Source organism: Lissotriton helveticus, chromosome 10 (genome assembly GCF_964261635.1).
Source record: "Lissotriton helveticus chromosome 10, aLisHel1.1, whole genome shotgun sequence".
Lineage (NCBI taxonomy): Eukaryota > Metazoa > Chordata > Amphibia > Caudata > Salamandridae > Lissotriton > Lissotriton helveticus.
In genome coordinates, this window is record NC_136071.1 from 167,293,792 (window position 1) to 167,311,182 (window position 17,391).

Sequence of the window (17,391 nt, forward strand, 5' to 3'; positions counted from 1 at the left end):
GCATTTCTCTCCCACAAATTACACATTGTTCTTCGTTGGACACTGTGAATTTTCAAACAATAGTTGACTGTACAGGAAGCTATTTTTATTGAATTTGGATTAAAGCTCATTGCCAGTAATAAGATGTTGCAATCTGTCTATTTACCATAGAGATCCTTGATCAATTGATTATGTTCCACTCTAAGTTGCAAAAATAAAAAGATTTGTCTTGGACATCTTCTTTCCAAAATTAGTTTAATGGAGTGATGTACATTATTTAAATATTTGCTGAACTCTCCAAATTCTTTAGCCACGTTTAGTCAACCTATAAACACGGATTCTATATTATGTCATAATGATTGATGACTTACTTTTTTCAATTTGTATTAAAACATAAAATAAACCCAAATCAAATGAAACAACTCTGTACACATCACTGCATTTACAACAAGTCCCAAGTTGTATTCCCCAATCACGATGATGTAATATAAATTCCTTGAAAAAAATGCTCATGTAAATATTAGCCTATAAAGAAAATAATGAAGCTAAATTATAAAATCTATCAATGTCAGCACAGAAAGCACAATCACCTATTGAAAAGAAAGTAACATCACAATGTCCTTGATTGCTTCTTATCTCTGTATATATACTAGAAAGAACTTGTGTTTGAGAACAATTGTGACATTTTCTTTGTAATCCATTCTTCATTAATATTTTATCTAGTAGAATCAGTATATAGGATCACTATTTAAGTTAATGTAACCTCCTCTTTGTAGCTAAGGTAAGGCGCATTCATTATACAAGTACATGCCTATGTTTACAACAGAATTTCCCTTTATGTTGAATTCAACATGATATAATTCTTGTATTGCTTTACATTCTGATCTTCTAATAACTTTGTAATCTTTCTTCAGTTTCAATAACATTATAGCAATGTCTTTTTGGAAAATACGATGTATTGTTCAGTATGGGTGGCTGAAAATCACTTTTAGGTATCAATATTTATACTTCCATTTCCATATGTGTTTCATAAAAATTTACATTTGTTGAAAAAGATCCTTCAAATTAATTTTTTCCAGTAAACTTATACAATTGAATCTTAGTCACCAATTCTGTGGTGTCAAAGGGGCTGACTTAGACTTTGGAGGGGCAGAGAGCCCATCTGGATGGTGATGACCTTTGCCCCACCATCCTCAGGGGCCTATGCCTGCCAAATCTAAAGTTGTCCACCATCCTCGTGGACAGCTCCTAAAAGTGGCAGGTACTGGCTTCACAGCAGTTCCAGTTAATAATATAAACGTTTGATGGATGGCTCCAACGAATATGACAGACGCCCATCAAATCTTTACAATATTGTTCTTTTTTTAAAACAAACTTTAAAAAAAAAATGAAAAAACAATGTGACCAACACCATGGGAAATATATATATATGATCGATCACTCTAAATTGGGGGGCAGTCAGGTGGCTAATTGGAGTACTATGTAAGCACTGGAGCAGGAGTGCACTCCGTTGTTGACATACTTAAGATCCACCCCTTCCGAATTGAGCATGCAGACCTTGAGTTTGATAGAGAGGGTACTCCATTAATGTAGAAATGGAGCACCCTATCCATCAAAGTCTAATTTAGCCCCACAGTTGCATACAAATGTTTAACATTTTATGCACTTGCCTAACCTTCTTCAATAAACCACCACTGTTGCCAACATATCAAATGATCCTATCATTCCCTGATGGCACATATCACTTTGAGGATCAGATCAGCACAGATTATTTACTCTTTTATCTGAATGTGCAATATACTAGCTGCTAAGCAGTGACTTTAAGACAGTATGGACTCCATCTAGTAATAGATTCTCACACATTATTGTTGATCATTATTCTGCTAATTCATTGTTTCTCTATATAAATCAATACGTCTTCTAAAACAACACCATGTTAATACGTTTAAGTATCAGTGCTAATCCTTCAGACTCTGTTTGTCTGTGCCCAGAAGATAATTCTTGGTCAGATGTAGGAAAATATTAGTTCCGAGGAGCAGAGGACATTATCAAGCACTATCCCTTTCTGTGAAAGTTAACAGTAGGAGAACCTCCCACTATCAACCAGTTTTATATTCTTCCTAAACCTAGAGCAGATCGCGCCTATCAGGTGGATCAGGGGTGGCCTTAGGCATGTGCAAGCTGTGCACCAGCACAGGGCCACCAAACCCCAGGGGTCACCACGCCAATATATATCCTTAATATAATAATCCTCTGAGGATGGATACATATTTGTGTGGCAGCCCCTCGCAGGGATTTGGTGGCCTTCGACTCTGTTCCACTTCCAAACACCCTGATCCCACCTCTTCACTGGCCTCCGCGCTGTGCCCCGCCCAGACCCCCTCTTCTGGGGCTCCCTACCTACGCTCCCTGCCCAGGGCCGCCATGAGTCTAGAGCCGCCCCTGGGTGGATTTGCTGTACATGTCGACTGGTGATGCGGCCTCCCCGCTGCCAAGAGATCCCTGTGAGCTTTGGAGGCACCGGAGTCGGACATGCTGTTTGACAGGACTAAGGATACTCTAATATCTTCCCAAGAGGTGGTGGGAGGTTCCTGGTCATTGACAGCCGCATGCCAAGGAGAACAGGCGCGGCCCGGGGGGCTGCCAGCATCGGCTCTAGTGGCTCTATAGGATGGCTCACCGCAACAACAGTTTTAACTGAAAGTGCCCGATTTCTGCAGCTCCCCTTCAGCGCTAAAAGTTTTATTTTTTAACACTCATGAAGACACGACTGCCGGAAAAAAGAAGAGTCGAATGACGTGCAATTTTAGCACGTTTTTCAGGGTTTACAGAAAGTTGCCGAGTGCCTGTAGCAGCATGTCAATGAGTGATGCTATCCTCATGGTTTCAAGTCAGCAGCCATGCTGTTACAGATGCATAACTGAGAATTAAGAGGCAATAATTGGTTGCGCTAAATATAAAACCCCATATCCAAGGCATGATTATGTTAATTGATGACACAACACTGATTTTAGCAATTAAGGTGCAGGAGACGTAGGCCAAACAAGAAAACAAAATCCAAAGGCGAAGCGTAAAAACCGATATGAGGTCAAGGACAGGAGTTCTTTGGGAAATGCTTCAACTGTGGGTGTTGCTGGATAATATATTGCGCCTTCAATTTCCAGGGTGATATTCGCAATTGGTTGCATGCTGCTAGTATGGAGGCTTTGCAGAAGGACGTGTGTGGTTTGTGTCAATCATTTATCTTCTACTGGTGCAGCTGTCCTGGGCACAAGTTTTAGGTACATTGGCGTTTTGGTTTTTATGACTCCCTTGGTATCCAACTCAAGTGGAATCTGCAACAATGGAAAGAAAATAAATCATCGGTGACATAAAATCGGGACCATGAGACATTAGATGAAATTTGAGAGGCATATAAAGAGCTCTAATTCACAGGCTATTAGGTTCAAGACATACCTGACCAGCCACAAAAGCATCACACAGGTTAGAAATGCACCCAGCAGCAGATATGACCATCAGCTACCTAACACACACATTTATTTGATGGACAACTGGAAACATTACACATCTGGGTTCTTTGGATAATGGAATATGCAAAATTAAGATTCATGAACTTTCCAAATAGCACTGAAAACCACAAGATCTTGTACCAGAGACAGTTGTGAAACTGATGGAGGGTACCAAAAACAAGAAAATATTGGGTTATATCAAATTAGTAATAATTTGTTGAGGGTCTCTGAGAATACAGGTATTAAGTTGTTGATGGGCATGGAGAATAGACAGTTGTATGACAAAAAAGGGGGAGGTGCCACGGTACACTGATGATCAATTCGAACTTGGGGGCAGATTACGATGGCGGTTTTCCCGCATCCTCCGGGCCGGCGGAAGCCACCGCCGACCCGGAGGATGCGGGAAAACCGCTGCGGACTGAAAAAGACCTCCCGCTAGATTAGGATGGCTGGGGGATCGTTTTTCAGTCTGCATCTTTTCCGCCGCGGTCGCCTTCCGACCACGGCGGAAAAGCTTTATCATGGCTGGCGGTGTCTATCAGACACCGCCAGCCATATTAGGATGTCTGACTTTCAATGCCTTTACACGGCGGCATGTCCGCCATGCAAAGGCATACGGACTCTTGTTTGGGGGCCCGTTGCGGGCCGCCAGGGGTGAAGGGGGTGGGGGGTGCACATGGGGGGTACCTATGGTACCCCCCTGCATTTGCGTGCACAGAGCGGCAGGCACCGCGCGGTGCCTGCCGCTTTGTGTATGCAAATGCACAACTTTAATTTTTAACATTGCGGCGGGTGCTGCTTCAAGCAGCACCCGCCGCAATGTTAAAAATAGAGGATGTGACCGCCAGGGTGGTGGTCACATCCTAATTGCACAGGAGGGAACTCCGTATACCATGCAGAGGTTCCCTCCTACTCTATGGTGGCGGACGGACTCAGGTCCGTCCGCCATCATAATCGGCCCCTAAGTTCTGAAATATTTAATTGAATGGACAATACCGGTGAACAAGTGCTTGAATAACACTGATCATTTCCAGTGACAAAGTCACAGTCACTGTTTGATAATTGGTTCTCGACTGTTTGATGGGACCATTAATACATTGACGTCCTTATTTGCAGGCCATCAGCGTGACAGTTTACTTGAATGGTTGACTATCATATCATGCCGTGAACTGAAATTATTTCTCTCTGATCTGACCTTAGGGAAATGGGCATTCTATAGCTGTGGTCCATTTTATTTGTATGGTCACAACCACATTGTCTAGACCTGTTGGCTCACTGGTGCCAAGTGAGACGTCCAGAGGTTTCAGACGGTGGTATAATGAGGAACATTCTTTCTTATGCTTGCCACCACATTCTACCATGTATTTTGCACATGTTTCTCAGATTTATACCTGATCTTCAATTCCAGTGTTAACCGATGGTAGGCTTTATGTGTTAGGCTGTAGGCGTAGTCTTGCTACTTGGAACTCAACCTATTGCAAGTTAATTGTCTCTAGGATATGCACAGTTTGCATCTTAGCGTACACACACTGAGACAGTGCCAGACAGCCTATGTATGTATCATTTGCAATGGACTTCTGTGATATGAGTTTTAAATGTCAAGTAGAAAGGTTAACTCATACTTGTTAAAATTCAAGCTCAAATTGACATTGGTGCCACACCTAGCGACATGGGCACGGCTTCGTGGAAATCCCTAGACATTGCAACTAATGCATTTTCTGAGGGGCACTCATGATGGTCAAAGTAGAATCTATTGAATTAGAGGCTTTCTGATTGGAGCTGAGAATAATGAAGATCGGAGGTTCTGATTTTCTTTTAAGTGGCATTGAGGATAGCAAAAGTAGTCTGCCTTCAAATCAAAGGAGGCATTCTTTTATTGAACAGTGTTAAAATGGGGGTCTCTAGTTAGCAGAGGTATGCACCGTGTCCAAGTAAAGACCCTTCCTTGAAATCAGGATAAGGAAATTATACATCAAAAATAACACCTGTTCACCCCCTTCATAGCTTGGCACAAGCAGTCAGGTTTATCTCAGAGGTAATATGGAAAGCATTTGCACATAACACACACTAATGCACTTAAAAAACTACAAAAGGACACTAGTTTTAGAAAAATAGTCAATATGTATCTGTGTAAACACGACCCAAATGATAAACATCCCACATACTGTAATAAAGGTATGCAATTTGCAAGAAAAAACTTAAAAGACAGTTCCTTAAAGTCGATAGCCCTGTCCTGGGCTATCCCAGTGTCGTGATCAAACAAATTCAACAGTTCAGGCCGACGGCAAGGCCCGCAAACAGTACCTTGGAAATGCAGAGCGTTGTGTAAGTATGGACGGTCCGCGAATTCGTGTGAAATGGCAAAATAATCCACGAGTTCGCGAATTTTCCCGCAAACTCGCGGATTGTTGTGCCACTTGCACAAATATGTGACCACGTGTGCCTGTAACTTTGCCAGCGCGCCAAAAGGCGCCGAGGTCCCTTGAGTGAGCTGGCCATTATAGTGGGGACGGGCGGGAAGACGTTTCATACCGCTAGTGTGTGGTGGACGGGGCCAAACGGGCGGGGCTTCTATGCAAGTTCACATGCATCTTGTTTATAAAGGGCCAGAGACCGAGCGGAGCAGCAGAGGAGGAGAAAGCAGCCTCCTGGTCACAGGAGCTACACAGGGATGGCGCTCGGGAAACTCATGAATGCAAAAATAAGTTTGGCACAGGACCCCAGAATCCTTCAGATGTCCAAGATAGCTCTGCTGCGCGTGTTGGTACAAAGCCATTCTGATCCTGCTCAGTGGGTTCAGGCGCATGCAGCTGCTGCTGCTGGACAATGTCCTATCTCATACTAAACTGCCCAGTACAGACATGTGCTGGCGCTGGGCAGTAGGGTGCAGTGGCATGCGGGTGCTCCACGCCTGGTACATACGCATATGTAGCCAGGTCTGGGGTGCCAGGGCGGACACGTGTTTATTGGTGCTGTGAAGCAAGTTATGACTTTACATTTTGACTGCACCAGACGGTGGTACCACCTACACGGATCAGGAGCATCCAGGCACCAGACTTCATGGTGCAAGAGCATAATGGTGCTGTGCGGTACGGGTATATATGTACTGGGGGCAGGGGGGCACTTAGCACAATGTGTGCTCACACCCAGAGGGCTCCCAGGCAATTGAGCACAAATGATTTTCACACTGAGAGGGCTCCGGGGCAGTTCAGCAGCACGGGGGCTCACACCCACTGGGCCCCGGGGCAGTTCAGTAGCGCGTGGGCTCACAACCCCTGGGCAGCTCAGCAGCGCGGGGGCTCACACCCACAGGGCTCCCGGGCAGTTTAGCAGCGCCACCCTCTGGTTCATCACTGCCACCCTCTGGTTCATCACTGCCACCCTCTGGTTCACCACTGCCACCCTCTGGTTCATCACTGCCACCCTCTGATTCACCACCGCCACCCTCTGGTTCACCACTGTCACCCTCTGGTTCATCACTGCCACCCTCTGGTTCACCACTGCCACCCTCTGGTTCATCACTGTCACCCTCTGATTCATCACTGCCACCCTCTGGTTCACGACTGCCACCCTCTGGTTGATCACTGCCATTATCTGGTTCATCACAGCACCCTCTGGTTCACCACTGCCACCCTCTGGTTCATCACTGCCACCCTCTGGTTCATCACTGCCACCCTCTGGTTCATCACAGCACCCTCTGGTTCACCACTGCCACCCTCTGGTTCATCATTGCCACCCTCTGGTTCATCACTGTCACCCTCTGGTTCATCACTGCCACCCTCTGGTTCATCACAGCCACCCTCTGGTTCACCACTGCCACCCTCTAGTTCATCACAGCAGCCTCTGGTTCACAACTGCACCTTCTAGTTCATCACAGCACCCTCTGGTTCACCACTGTAGATTATGGGGAAAAAGCACACCTGCCCAGCCTCAACCGGGGGCTGGTTAATGTGTTACTGAATTTGAGCTTCAAGTCGAGCACCTGCTTCCTTATCACTCCCAAGACAAAGCAGGTCTCAAGGTACGTTACAAGACTCCACAACAGAGGGCATACCTACTAACGCAAATAACAACCAGGAGGTACCATCAAAAACAACTGAAAGGACCGTAGACTGGAAAAGCCGGGTCTGGGGTGGAAAAAGTCTACCCCCCACTATGGGCATAAAAATACTACTAAGGCACGGAGTCCGTCACATAAACTTGAACTGTAACGATGACGCCACCCCAGAGAGGGGTACAGAGTCTGAGTACATCAGAGCCCCCCAGACTAGCACAGCCACGACCGGAGGCTTAACGAAAGAGAGTAACCAGACCACAATAACCACGATACCCCAGCGTGCACAGGCAATCACTACGCACGGAACACAAACATCCGCTGGGACCGGGCCCCACTGCAAAATCAGCCCAGACAACATACCAGAACTAGGGAAAGGCCCTGAGAACCGGTCTAGCAATGACAACTTACACCTCAAACAACTCTTTTTTACCCCAGAATACGAAACTCATGGCCGGCATGACATCCTCAATAGGGGAAATTTGTTTAAACTTTACGCCAACATTGAAGGGCTTCAACACCTAACTAACATTGACCTACTTTCAGTCAAATTTTGCAAGCAAGACACAACTAGTTCATTGGAACAAACATTAACAACATGGCGAACAGCAGAAATCGCCCAGTTAATACTATTCTTTAGAGAGAGGTTCGATTCATGGGGCATAAGACTTTCCAGGCCGGTAAAACCACGCTACCCAGGCCCTTTTGATGTCCGGCGACAAAGGGAAAAAAAGGAAAACCTGACAGAAAAAAAGGATCAGGTAATTTCAGTATTACTGAACGCTAGAGGGAACAGCCCTTTATCGACAATCCATCCCCCAACCACAACAGGTAACCAAATAAACTCCAAGGAAGACGCCGCCTACTGGCGCTGGCTAACAGACACATTAAACAAACAGAAAAATAATTGACCTCGCCAAAAGCCCCAAAAGGATAGTACCCAGGAAATCCTCCACCTATTGTCCTGGAACATAGCCGGATCCAGGAAATGGATGGAAGAAGGTTCGCCACCCCACAACTGGACAGCATGCGACATCATTGCCCTCCAAGAAACATGGGCATTGGAGGAGCTACCTCTTGTTGGGTATACTCACTTCAACATACCAGCAAGGAAAAATGTCCACTATGGTCGACCAAAAGGGGGTTTATCAGTTTATATCGCGTCGGACATCAAGATTAACTCAGAACAATTAGCCCCATATGGGCCAAACATGCAATTAATAAAACTATCAATGCCGGGCAGACCAACTCCGACACTACTGGTTAACTTTTACGCACCTCCAAAGGTGAAAGTCGCATTAGATCAGCTAGTATCCACAATCAGGGATATTCGAAACAATAATCCACCCTGGGAAATCATCGTAACAGGTGATTTTAATTCAAACCTAATCTACACACCTGAGGATGATGAGATTATAGCAGCTGACAATGAATTTTGGAATGTCAAACCTCAAACTCAACTGCAAACAGAGCGCTTCGATCCAATTGGTCGAAAACTGGTAACAAGCCTGGAATTCCTCGGGCTGCGGTTCCTTAACGGAAGAACCAAAGGTGACAACCCGCCGCAATACACTCATCTAGGAACCTTGACGGCCTCAAGGCTTGATTATACAGAAGTCTCTCTTCCACTATTGCCATTCGTCCAGCAATTTTCAATAGAATACACCTCAAAAAGTGATCATTCATATCAGCATATTTATTTCAATTTAAAACTGACCAAATACCATAGCTGCAATACAGTGGGAGATAACCTCGCCACCACTAACCTGAAACGACTTAACTGGACAACGGCCAACATCAATGAGTTGCAGGCAAACGTGCACAGACTAAAAATAGAGAGTGAGCTAACAACAGGTACCCAAATACAAAAATGGGAGAACTTTACGGGAAAATTAACAGAAAGTATGTCCGTTCCAAATAAATCACAGCCTCTAACTACCAAAATTTCTCTGCCAAAGAACCTGGCAAAACTCAAAATAGAGATAAGGAGAAACGCCAGAGCATTAAAAAAGACAACTACGTCATCCAAAGACTGGGTCCAAAGACAAACCCTCAAAAAAGAATATAAAAAGAAAATGTGAGAACACAAAAGATCTTTGAAGGATGACTTCTGGGTAAAACTACTCTGCACCGCCAAGAACACCAACTCAAACGCATTTTGGAGGATCATTAACAGCTTAAATCACCCTTCAAACCCAACATCATCCAATGCCCAAGAAGCGGACTGGGTCGCGTTATTAACAGAGAGGTTCGCGGAGGTAACACTAGACCAGCCCAACCCAGGAGCAACCCAACAAATTACCAACGAAGTGGCCAAAAAAAGAAAAGGGAGCATTACTCCCAGCGGTGGAATCAGAACCTCTTGCATTCAAACACCAAACCCAAAGGATGATCGCAGAGCTAATCCATCTCCAGACGGGGATCTTTTGGTAACCAGGCTCCACCGTGACGTGGTTAGCCCACAGGAGAAGAAGGACGCAACAAACAAGGTAGAACAAACACGGTATAGCGAAGAGGACATAAGAAGAATCATAAGGAAGTCACGTGGCAACGGAGCTCCAGGGCCGAATGGGATCCCTCCAATAGTCTACAAAACTGATCCGGACTTCTGGTGCAGAAAATTAAAAAAATTATTTGAAGAGGTAACAAGCGAAAATCAAATACCATCAAGTTGGCAGGGCTCCATAATCTCACCCATATTCAAAGGAGGAGATAGAACATCCCCAGCTAACTACAGATTGATCGCCCTCCTAGATGTGGAGGCGAAGTACTTTGCATCCCTTGTCCTGGAAGATCTAATAAACTGGTCCGACGACACAAAGAGAATACCATTGAACCAAACAGGCTTCAGGAAAGGGACTGGGACACTGACAAATATTATGTCTCTCTCAGTGCTAGCCGATAAATATCTCCGAAGAAAACAGCCCCTTCACCTATGTTTCATTGATTTAAAGGCAGCATTCGATAGTGTAGATCGTAACATCTTATGGAGGAAATTGCGCAGTTGGAACATCCCGGATAAAATCCTGAGAGGGATCTTACTCCTTTATTCCAAGACTTGGATGGAAGTTAAATTGGGGAACGGAACACGGCTCTCAAGAAAAATCAATACCAGCAAAGGTCTCAAGCAGGGCTGTGTCCTAACCCCCCATATTTTTAACCTTTTTATGGCAGACCTAACATCAAGTCTAGATAAGATTCCATCCCATCCACCTAAACTTGGCTCCTTTCCGCTAACCCATCTATCCTATGCGGATGACGTGGTACTGTTGAACCTCACGAAGATTGGCATCCAAAGGTTATTAGTAGGGCTGGCAGAATTCATAACAAACAACAACCTGGAGATAAACACAACAAAAACAAAAACAATGCTTATCACCAGGCGGCGGAAAGCCAGCCCACACATCTACCTTGAGGGAACAAAGCTAGAGGCCGTGTCAAACTTTAAGTACTTGGGCTTCTACTTTGATAATCGACAAAGCCATCAGCAGCAAATGTCGTACATCGCTCAGAGATCAAACTCCCTCTCATTTGCTTTTAGATTTCTGGCCAAAAAGCTTACGGGGCCATCATATAAACCTCTACTGGCAACAATAAAAGCAAAAGTTCTTCCAACCCTGTCATATGGCAGTGTAGGATTGCATGGAAAGAATGCGGACCTGCTTAACAAAATGCAGACAGCCATCTTCAAATCCACCTTCCAAATACAACAGGGAGCCTCACCAGCTCAGACGAGGTTAGAATTTGGAATAATAAATGAAACACTGGGAAGAAAATACACAAATATCAAGTACTGTTATACACTGAAACAGAATACGTCAGCCTTGGAACTGCACCAAGCACTATGGGAAGAAATAAGATCTGATGTTAAGTCCCCATATAATCAGTATCTTGAAAAGGCCATAACTGAGACTGGAACAAGAAAACTTTTGGAACTCAACCTGCCTTACCCGGCGTTCAAACATGCTATAAACAAGTCAGCAAAATTCCACTTCCTCTTACTTGATAAAGCTACGTTTAGTACCAGAAAACACGCATGGATGGTCATATCAAATTACAAAACACCCGTGGCAGCCCCATATCTAACAATCACATTCCCAGCTCATAGAAAACAAAAATTAATGGGACTCAGTTTGGGGAAACTTCCATCGATTATGGACCAACCAATCTGGGTGCACGATGGACCCAAAATATGTAGACTATGTGGGTGGAGTAATGAGGACTTTATTCATCTTGTCTGTATCTGCCCGAACCTAGCTCAAGCTCGAATCTCTCTTTTAAAAAAGTCTATGAACGAGCGGGGCATAAGAACGTGCAGATCTGCAATCATGGCAACCTTGAACCCAATAGACACGCGATTGAACTGTCTACTACTAAAGTTCCTTGCAGCCCACTCCCAAGCGCTAAAACACAACTTGCCACCTTGTCCGCAAAAGGATAACACGACAGTGGTAGCTCGGGGAGAGGGCTCTCCGGAACCTAACAGAGGAAAAAAAACAAGAACTCTTGAACTAAGTTAGACAGACTGTATTTTAATTTCACTCCATTCTATTTTAAATAACAAACACTGTATTAGACTGTGAATGTTTTAGAACTTATTATCAGAGATTGCACTTATATATTAAGAAACTTTAAACACATTAGTTGATTCTTTTAAATGTATTGTTGTGGATTTAATTAACTGAAACAATAAAAAAAAATTCACTCTCACTCTTATCTGTAAGGGCTTCCTGTTGAGGTTTAATTTTTGTGACAGCCTGGAGCATTGTGCCATACGTGTAGCTATTCTCTGACCCTGCTTCGAGGGTCAGAGCAGGGTCAGAGAATAGTTGCAAGTAGGCAACAACTCTGGAGGCGCCGCTCAGGAAGCACTTACAGGGTTACAGCAGGTGCCCAAGTTGAAGTTACTTTCTTTGTAACCGTTTTGTAAATGGTTACAAAGAAATTAGCTTCAACTTGGGCACCTGCTGTAACCCTGTAAGTGCTTCATGTACTTCAGTTTTTGAAAATCCGTCCCGCACTCGATTTCGCGGATTTTTCTGCAATTTCGCGAGATTCGCGGACTGCGAAAATGCAGAAAATACGCAAATTCCGCGAACGGAACGGATTTTACGCCCATGCTTAGCGTTGTGGACCTTCAGGAGGTTGGTGCTAGAGTCGTCAAACATTTGAAGTCACATGCATTGTAGATCAAACTCCGTGAGGTGGAAGTCAGGAGCGCTGGCATCGGCAGGCGTCGGGCTGAGGTGTGAAGTGGAGCGTTGCTGTGTGCGGTGCCCTAAGGTCGCAGTGTAGGCAGTAGCTAGGTGATGGCGCCCGTCAGCATCAGTGAGACCAAGGTTGCGGTGCGAAGTGGGGCAGTGCTTGTTGCAGTGCTAACATTTTGCGGTGTAAGTAGCTGCATCATCACTGCTGAAGCACTGTTGTCGGAAGACCAAAGGATGCGGTGCATAGCAGGACAATGCGATGTCTGGGGCCCACAGGATGCGGTGCAGGAAGAGGCGTCGGTTGACGATCTGGAGTCAATGGCACTGGTGTCAGTGGACCAAGGCTGTGGTGCAGGACGTGGCAGTGTTTCATATACCTCACGAGCAGTGCCCCCAGGCCACGGTGCAGGCAGCATCCATGCCATCAGCTTGGAGCATTGTCATCAGTGAGACCAGGGCAGCAATGTGAAGCGAGGTGGTGCAACGTGTGGTGCTCACAGGTCACGGCGTAATCAGTGGCTCAGTGACGCGTTGGATGGCATCAGTGAAGCCAGGGCGGTGGTACTCATTGAAGTCCGAGCAGGTCAGGTAGCTGGCAGCGGCATTGTTAACAGCGGTTGGTAGTTCTAGGCGCAGGTACCCAGAGGATGGTGAGGTCTTTGGTGTGTCTGAGACTTCCAACAGGAGGCAAGCTCTCCTTCAAACCCTTGGAGAACTTTAACAGCAGGACTTACAAAAGTTCAGTCCAGTCCTTACATTACCCAGGACAGAAGCAGCAACTGCAGGATAACCCAAAAAAGCAGCAAACAGTAAAGGGGTAGTACTGCTCTTTGCAGCTCTTTTTCTTGCCAGAGTCCTTAGTCCTAAAGTGTTCTTTTGAAGTTTTTGATGTTCCTGAAACATCCAACAGGAGGCAAGCTCTACATCAAGCCCTTGGAGATACTTAGAAGCTACTTAGACAGCAGGATGATAAGAGTACAGTCCAGTCCTCTCACTGCCCTAGACAGAAGCAAGAAGAAACAAGCCAATACAGCAAACCATGCAGCAAAGTGGCAGTTCTTCCTGTCGGCTTTCCCAGCCCTTCTTCCTGGCAGGTTTCTTAGTCCAGCAGTAATCTATAGTTTTGGGGTTTTAGGTCTAACACGTATACCCCGCTTTCTCTTTGAAGTCTTTGTTCAGAATGTCTCTCTTGCTCAGTAAAACCAGCACTGTTCTCCCTGGTCCAGTTTCACTGAAGGGGGTGGAGATAGCATTGTGCAGGGCAGCCACAGCCTATTCAGGTGTCAGTGACAACTTCGCCCTGCATTCTAGCCCAGGATGGCCCATCATATGCAGGGCACACTGCAGCTCCCTTTGTGTGAGTGTCTGGATACAATGCACAAACCGCCTTTGTCAATCTAAAACCAGACGGTAAATCCAGAAGCAGGCAGAGTCACACAGGATGGTTAGACAAGAAAATAGGCAGTTCCTAAAAGTGGCATTTTCAAATACACCATTTAAAAACCACCTTTACTAAAAGGTGTGTTATTAGATTCTGAGTTCAGAGAGCTGAAACTCCATATCTTAAGCTGTTCCCAATGGAAAGCTACACTTGTAAAAATGTTACAAGGCAGCTCTGTTAGCCTATGGAAGAGCTAGTCATTGCAATCGTAAAAAACTAAATTGGCAGTATTTCACTAGCAGAACATGTAAAACACACCAGTACACATCATACCTTACATATACTCTGCACCTTGTCCACAGGGGCACCTTGGGCTTACCTGAGGGACCCTTACATGTAAGAAAAGGGAAGGTTAGGGCCTGGGAAGTGGGTGCACTTGCAAGGTCAACAGGCAGCTCTGAGAAACATTTGAAAGGCTATTTATGTGGGTGGCACAACCAGTGCTGCAGGCCCACTAGTAGCATTTGATTTACAGACCCTGGGCACACCTTTGCACATTACTAGGAACTTATTAGTAAATCAAATATGCCAATGATGGAAATGCCAATCAGTAACCCAATTTACGTGGAGAGCATATGCACTTTAGCACTGAATAGGAGTGGTAAAGTGTCCAGAATCCTAAAAGCAGGAAAAATAAGTAAACAACAGGAGGTAAAAAAGCAAAAGGTCAGGGGGTAAACCCGCTAAAAATGGCAGGCCCAGAACACAGTTTTAATATGCTGCTCAAACTCTGCTTCGGATCCGGAACCAGAGTACACAAGCTGTGTGCCCCGAGCAGATGACGCAGTTTCCTATCAAACTTTGTACTCTGTCCACCTGTTCATCTTTAATATGGAATGCACACCAGACTTTAACATGGCCTGCATGTACAGTCATGAACTATACTCATCTTCAAGGGCCATTTATTTGAGTTTTAGTGCTCACGGCACCATAATAAGTTTAAGTTTAAAATATTTATTGAGCGCAACATACACATGGGCGGTTTCTTGGCGCTAAAGTAGAAGGCGACTGACTGAGCGAGGACAGCAACTAAAAACAGCAACTGAGGAAAAAGGCAATTTGCTAAAGAAGAGCCTGAGGAAATAAAAAGGTCTTCAAAGCTTTGCGGAAGGCGGAATAGTCAGTGAGGGACCTAAGATCAAAAGGGAGAGAGTTCCAGAACATGGGGGCAAGAAAGGAGAATTTTGAGCCCCCCTGTCTTTTCTTCCGATACCGGGGCACAGTCAAAAGGAGTTGTGCCGAAGAGCGGAGGTCTCTGCCAGGGACATAAGCCTTGATGGTTGAAGATATAAATAAGGGGGCCAGGCCAGACCTGGCCTGGAACACCATACAGCCTAATTTAAACAGGGCGCGTTCCCGCACCGGGAGCCAGTGAAGGGTTTTCAGTAGGGGGGAGGTATGGTGGAATTTAGGCAGACCAAAGGCAAGACGGGCAGCCTGGTTTTGCACTAATTGCAATTTACGGAGGCTGTACTGAGGGATACCATTGTACAGAATGTTCCCGTAGTCCAGGCGGGACAGGACCAGTGCGGACATAATTAGCTTGAGTGCAGAGAAAGAAAAGAAACGGGAAATAGAACGGATAGTGCGAAGAGTAAGAAAGCAAGAAGAAACCACAGAACCAATCTGGGAGTGCATAGTAAGTTGATTGTTTAACTTAATACCAAGAGTCTTAACAGAGGGAACAGGAGCAGGAGGAGAACCAAAAGAGGGGGGCCAAAAGAGAGAATTCCAGGGACTGGAGCAACCACCCGTCACCACAAGTTCCGTTTTATCGGGATTGAGTTTCAGGTGGTTGAAGTTCATCCAGTCCCTGATGAAAGATAGAGTAGATTGGAAATTGGAGATGGGGTCAGGAGAGGAAGAAAGATTGAAAATGAGCTGGAGGTCATCGGCATAGTTATATACCGAGACCTCCAGTTGCTGTAGCGCAAAGATGAGCGGAGCGATATACAGATTAAAGAGTAAAGGAGAGAGAGAAGAGCCCTGGGGAACACCGCACTGGACCTGGCAGGGGGTAGCTGAAAACTCCCCAAGATGGACCGCCTGGGTCCGGTCCTTCAAAAAGGACGAAAGCCAGATAAGGGCTGATCCTCCTATGCCCGCCGCCTTGACACGGGAAAGCAAGATGGAATGGTCCACCGTGTCAAAAGCGGCGGACAAGTCCAGAAGGACCAGCGCCTGAGGTCTACCGGAGTCCAAACCCTCTCTGAGGGTGTCTGATACTGACACCACCACTGACTCTGTCGAATGCCTTGGGCGGAATCCCGCCTGACATGGGGCCAACCTCCCATTCTCCTCGGCAAAGGAGCTGAGTGCAGATGTAACATGCCGCTCCAGCACCTTCGCCAGAAAAGGGAGAAGGGAGATGGGGCGATAGTTAGCCATCACAGAGGGGTCAGCTCCCGGCTTCTTCAGAATAGGGACGATGGAAGCGGCTTTTAACGATGGAGTAACAACCCCTCGGGCCAATGAATCGTTAAGGAAGTCCAGCAGGGGCAACGAGCAAACCGTATAAATCTGCCGTAAGATGTGAGCCGGGCATATGTCAGATGGAGAACCGGACTTAATTTTGGGGAGAAGAGACACAAAAAGTTCTTCAGAAAGGGGAGGAAAGGAATTAAAAGAAGCTGGAACTGGGTGAGGGAAAGAGTCAACAAAAGAAGGGGAAGGGGGGGGAATGTTAGATTTAATTGTCCTGATTTTATCGACAAAATAAAAATTCAGTGAGTCACAAAGTTTCTGGGAGGGAGGGGGCTTGAGTGTGGTCCGGTCAGAGAACGCCAACTCATGGGTGATGGCAAAGATCTCCTTTGGCTGATTCTCGGCAGCTAAGATTTTCGCCGAGAAATATGCTTTCTTTGGCCTCAGTAATTTTTTGCTTATAGGTCCCCAGGAGGAGGACGTAGCGGGTCCTGGTATTCGGGGAGTAATCCAGTCTCCACTTGCGTTCAGCTCTTCGAACCGTAAGCTTCAATTCCTTCAGCTCGGTGTTGAACCAACGATTGGCGTCTTTGGGGCGCCTAATCGAGGTACGCCGGAGAGGAGCTAGACGATCGCTTCCTTCCGTAAGCCATGAATCAATGGCTTTGGCTTGGGCTGCGGAATCAAGTCCCGATAGAGGGGGAAGGGAGGCCCGGAGTGCAATCGAGAGATCAGACAAGTTGACCTTGCCCCAGTTGCGAGCCCATGAGTTCTTGA

General features: G+C 45.8%; 1 protein-coding gene across 1 annotated transcript in view; it reads right to left on the bottom strand.

Moving 5' to 3' along the window:
- Positions 1 to 217: 217 nt before the first annotated feature.
- The window catches only part of LOC144786058 (cytochrome P450 3A21-like), a 296,250-nt gene continuing 279,076 nt past the window's right edge, over positions 218 to 17,391 (bottom strand). Inside the window, exon 13 of the mRNA XM_078665004.1 lies at positions 218 to 3,314. Within this exon, the coding sequence (XP_078521130.1) occupies positions 3,216 to 3,314 (99 nt within the window). The 3' untranslated portion in view covers positions 218 to 3,215. The remainder of the gene's footprint in view (positions 3,315 to 17,391) is intronic.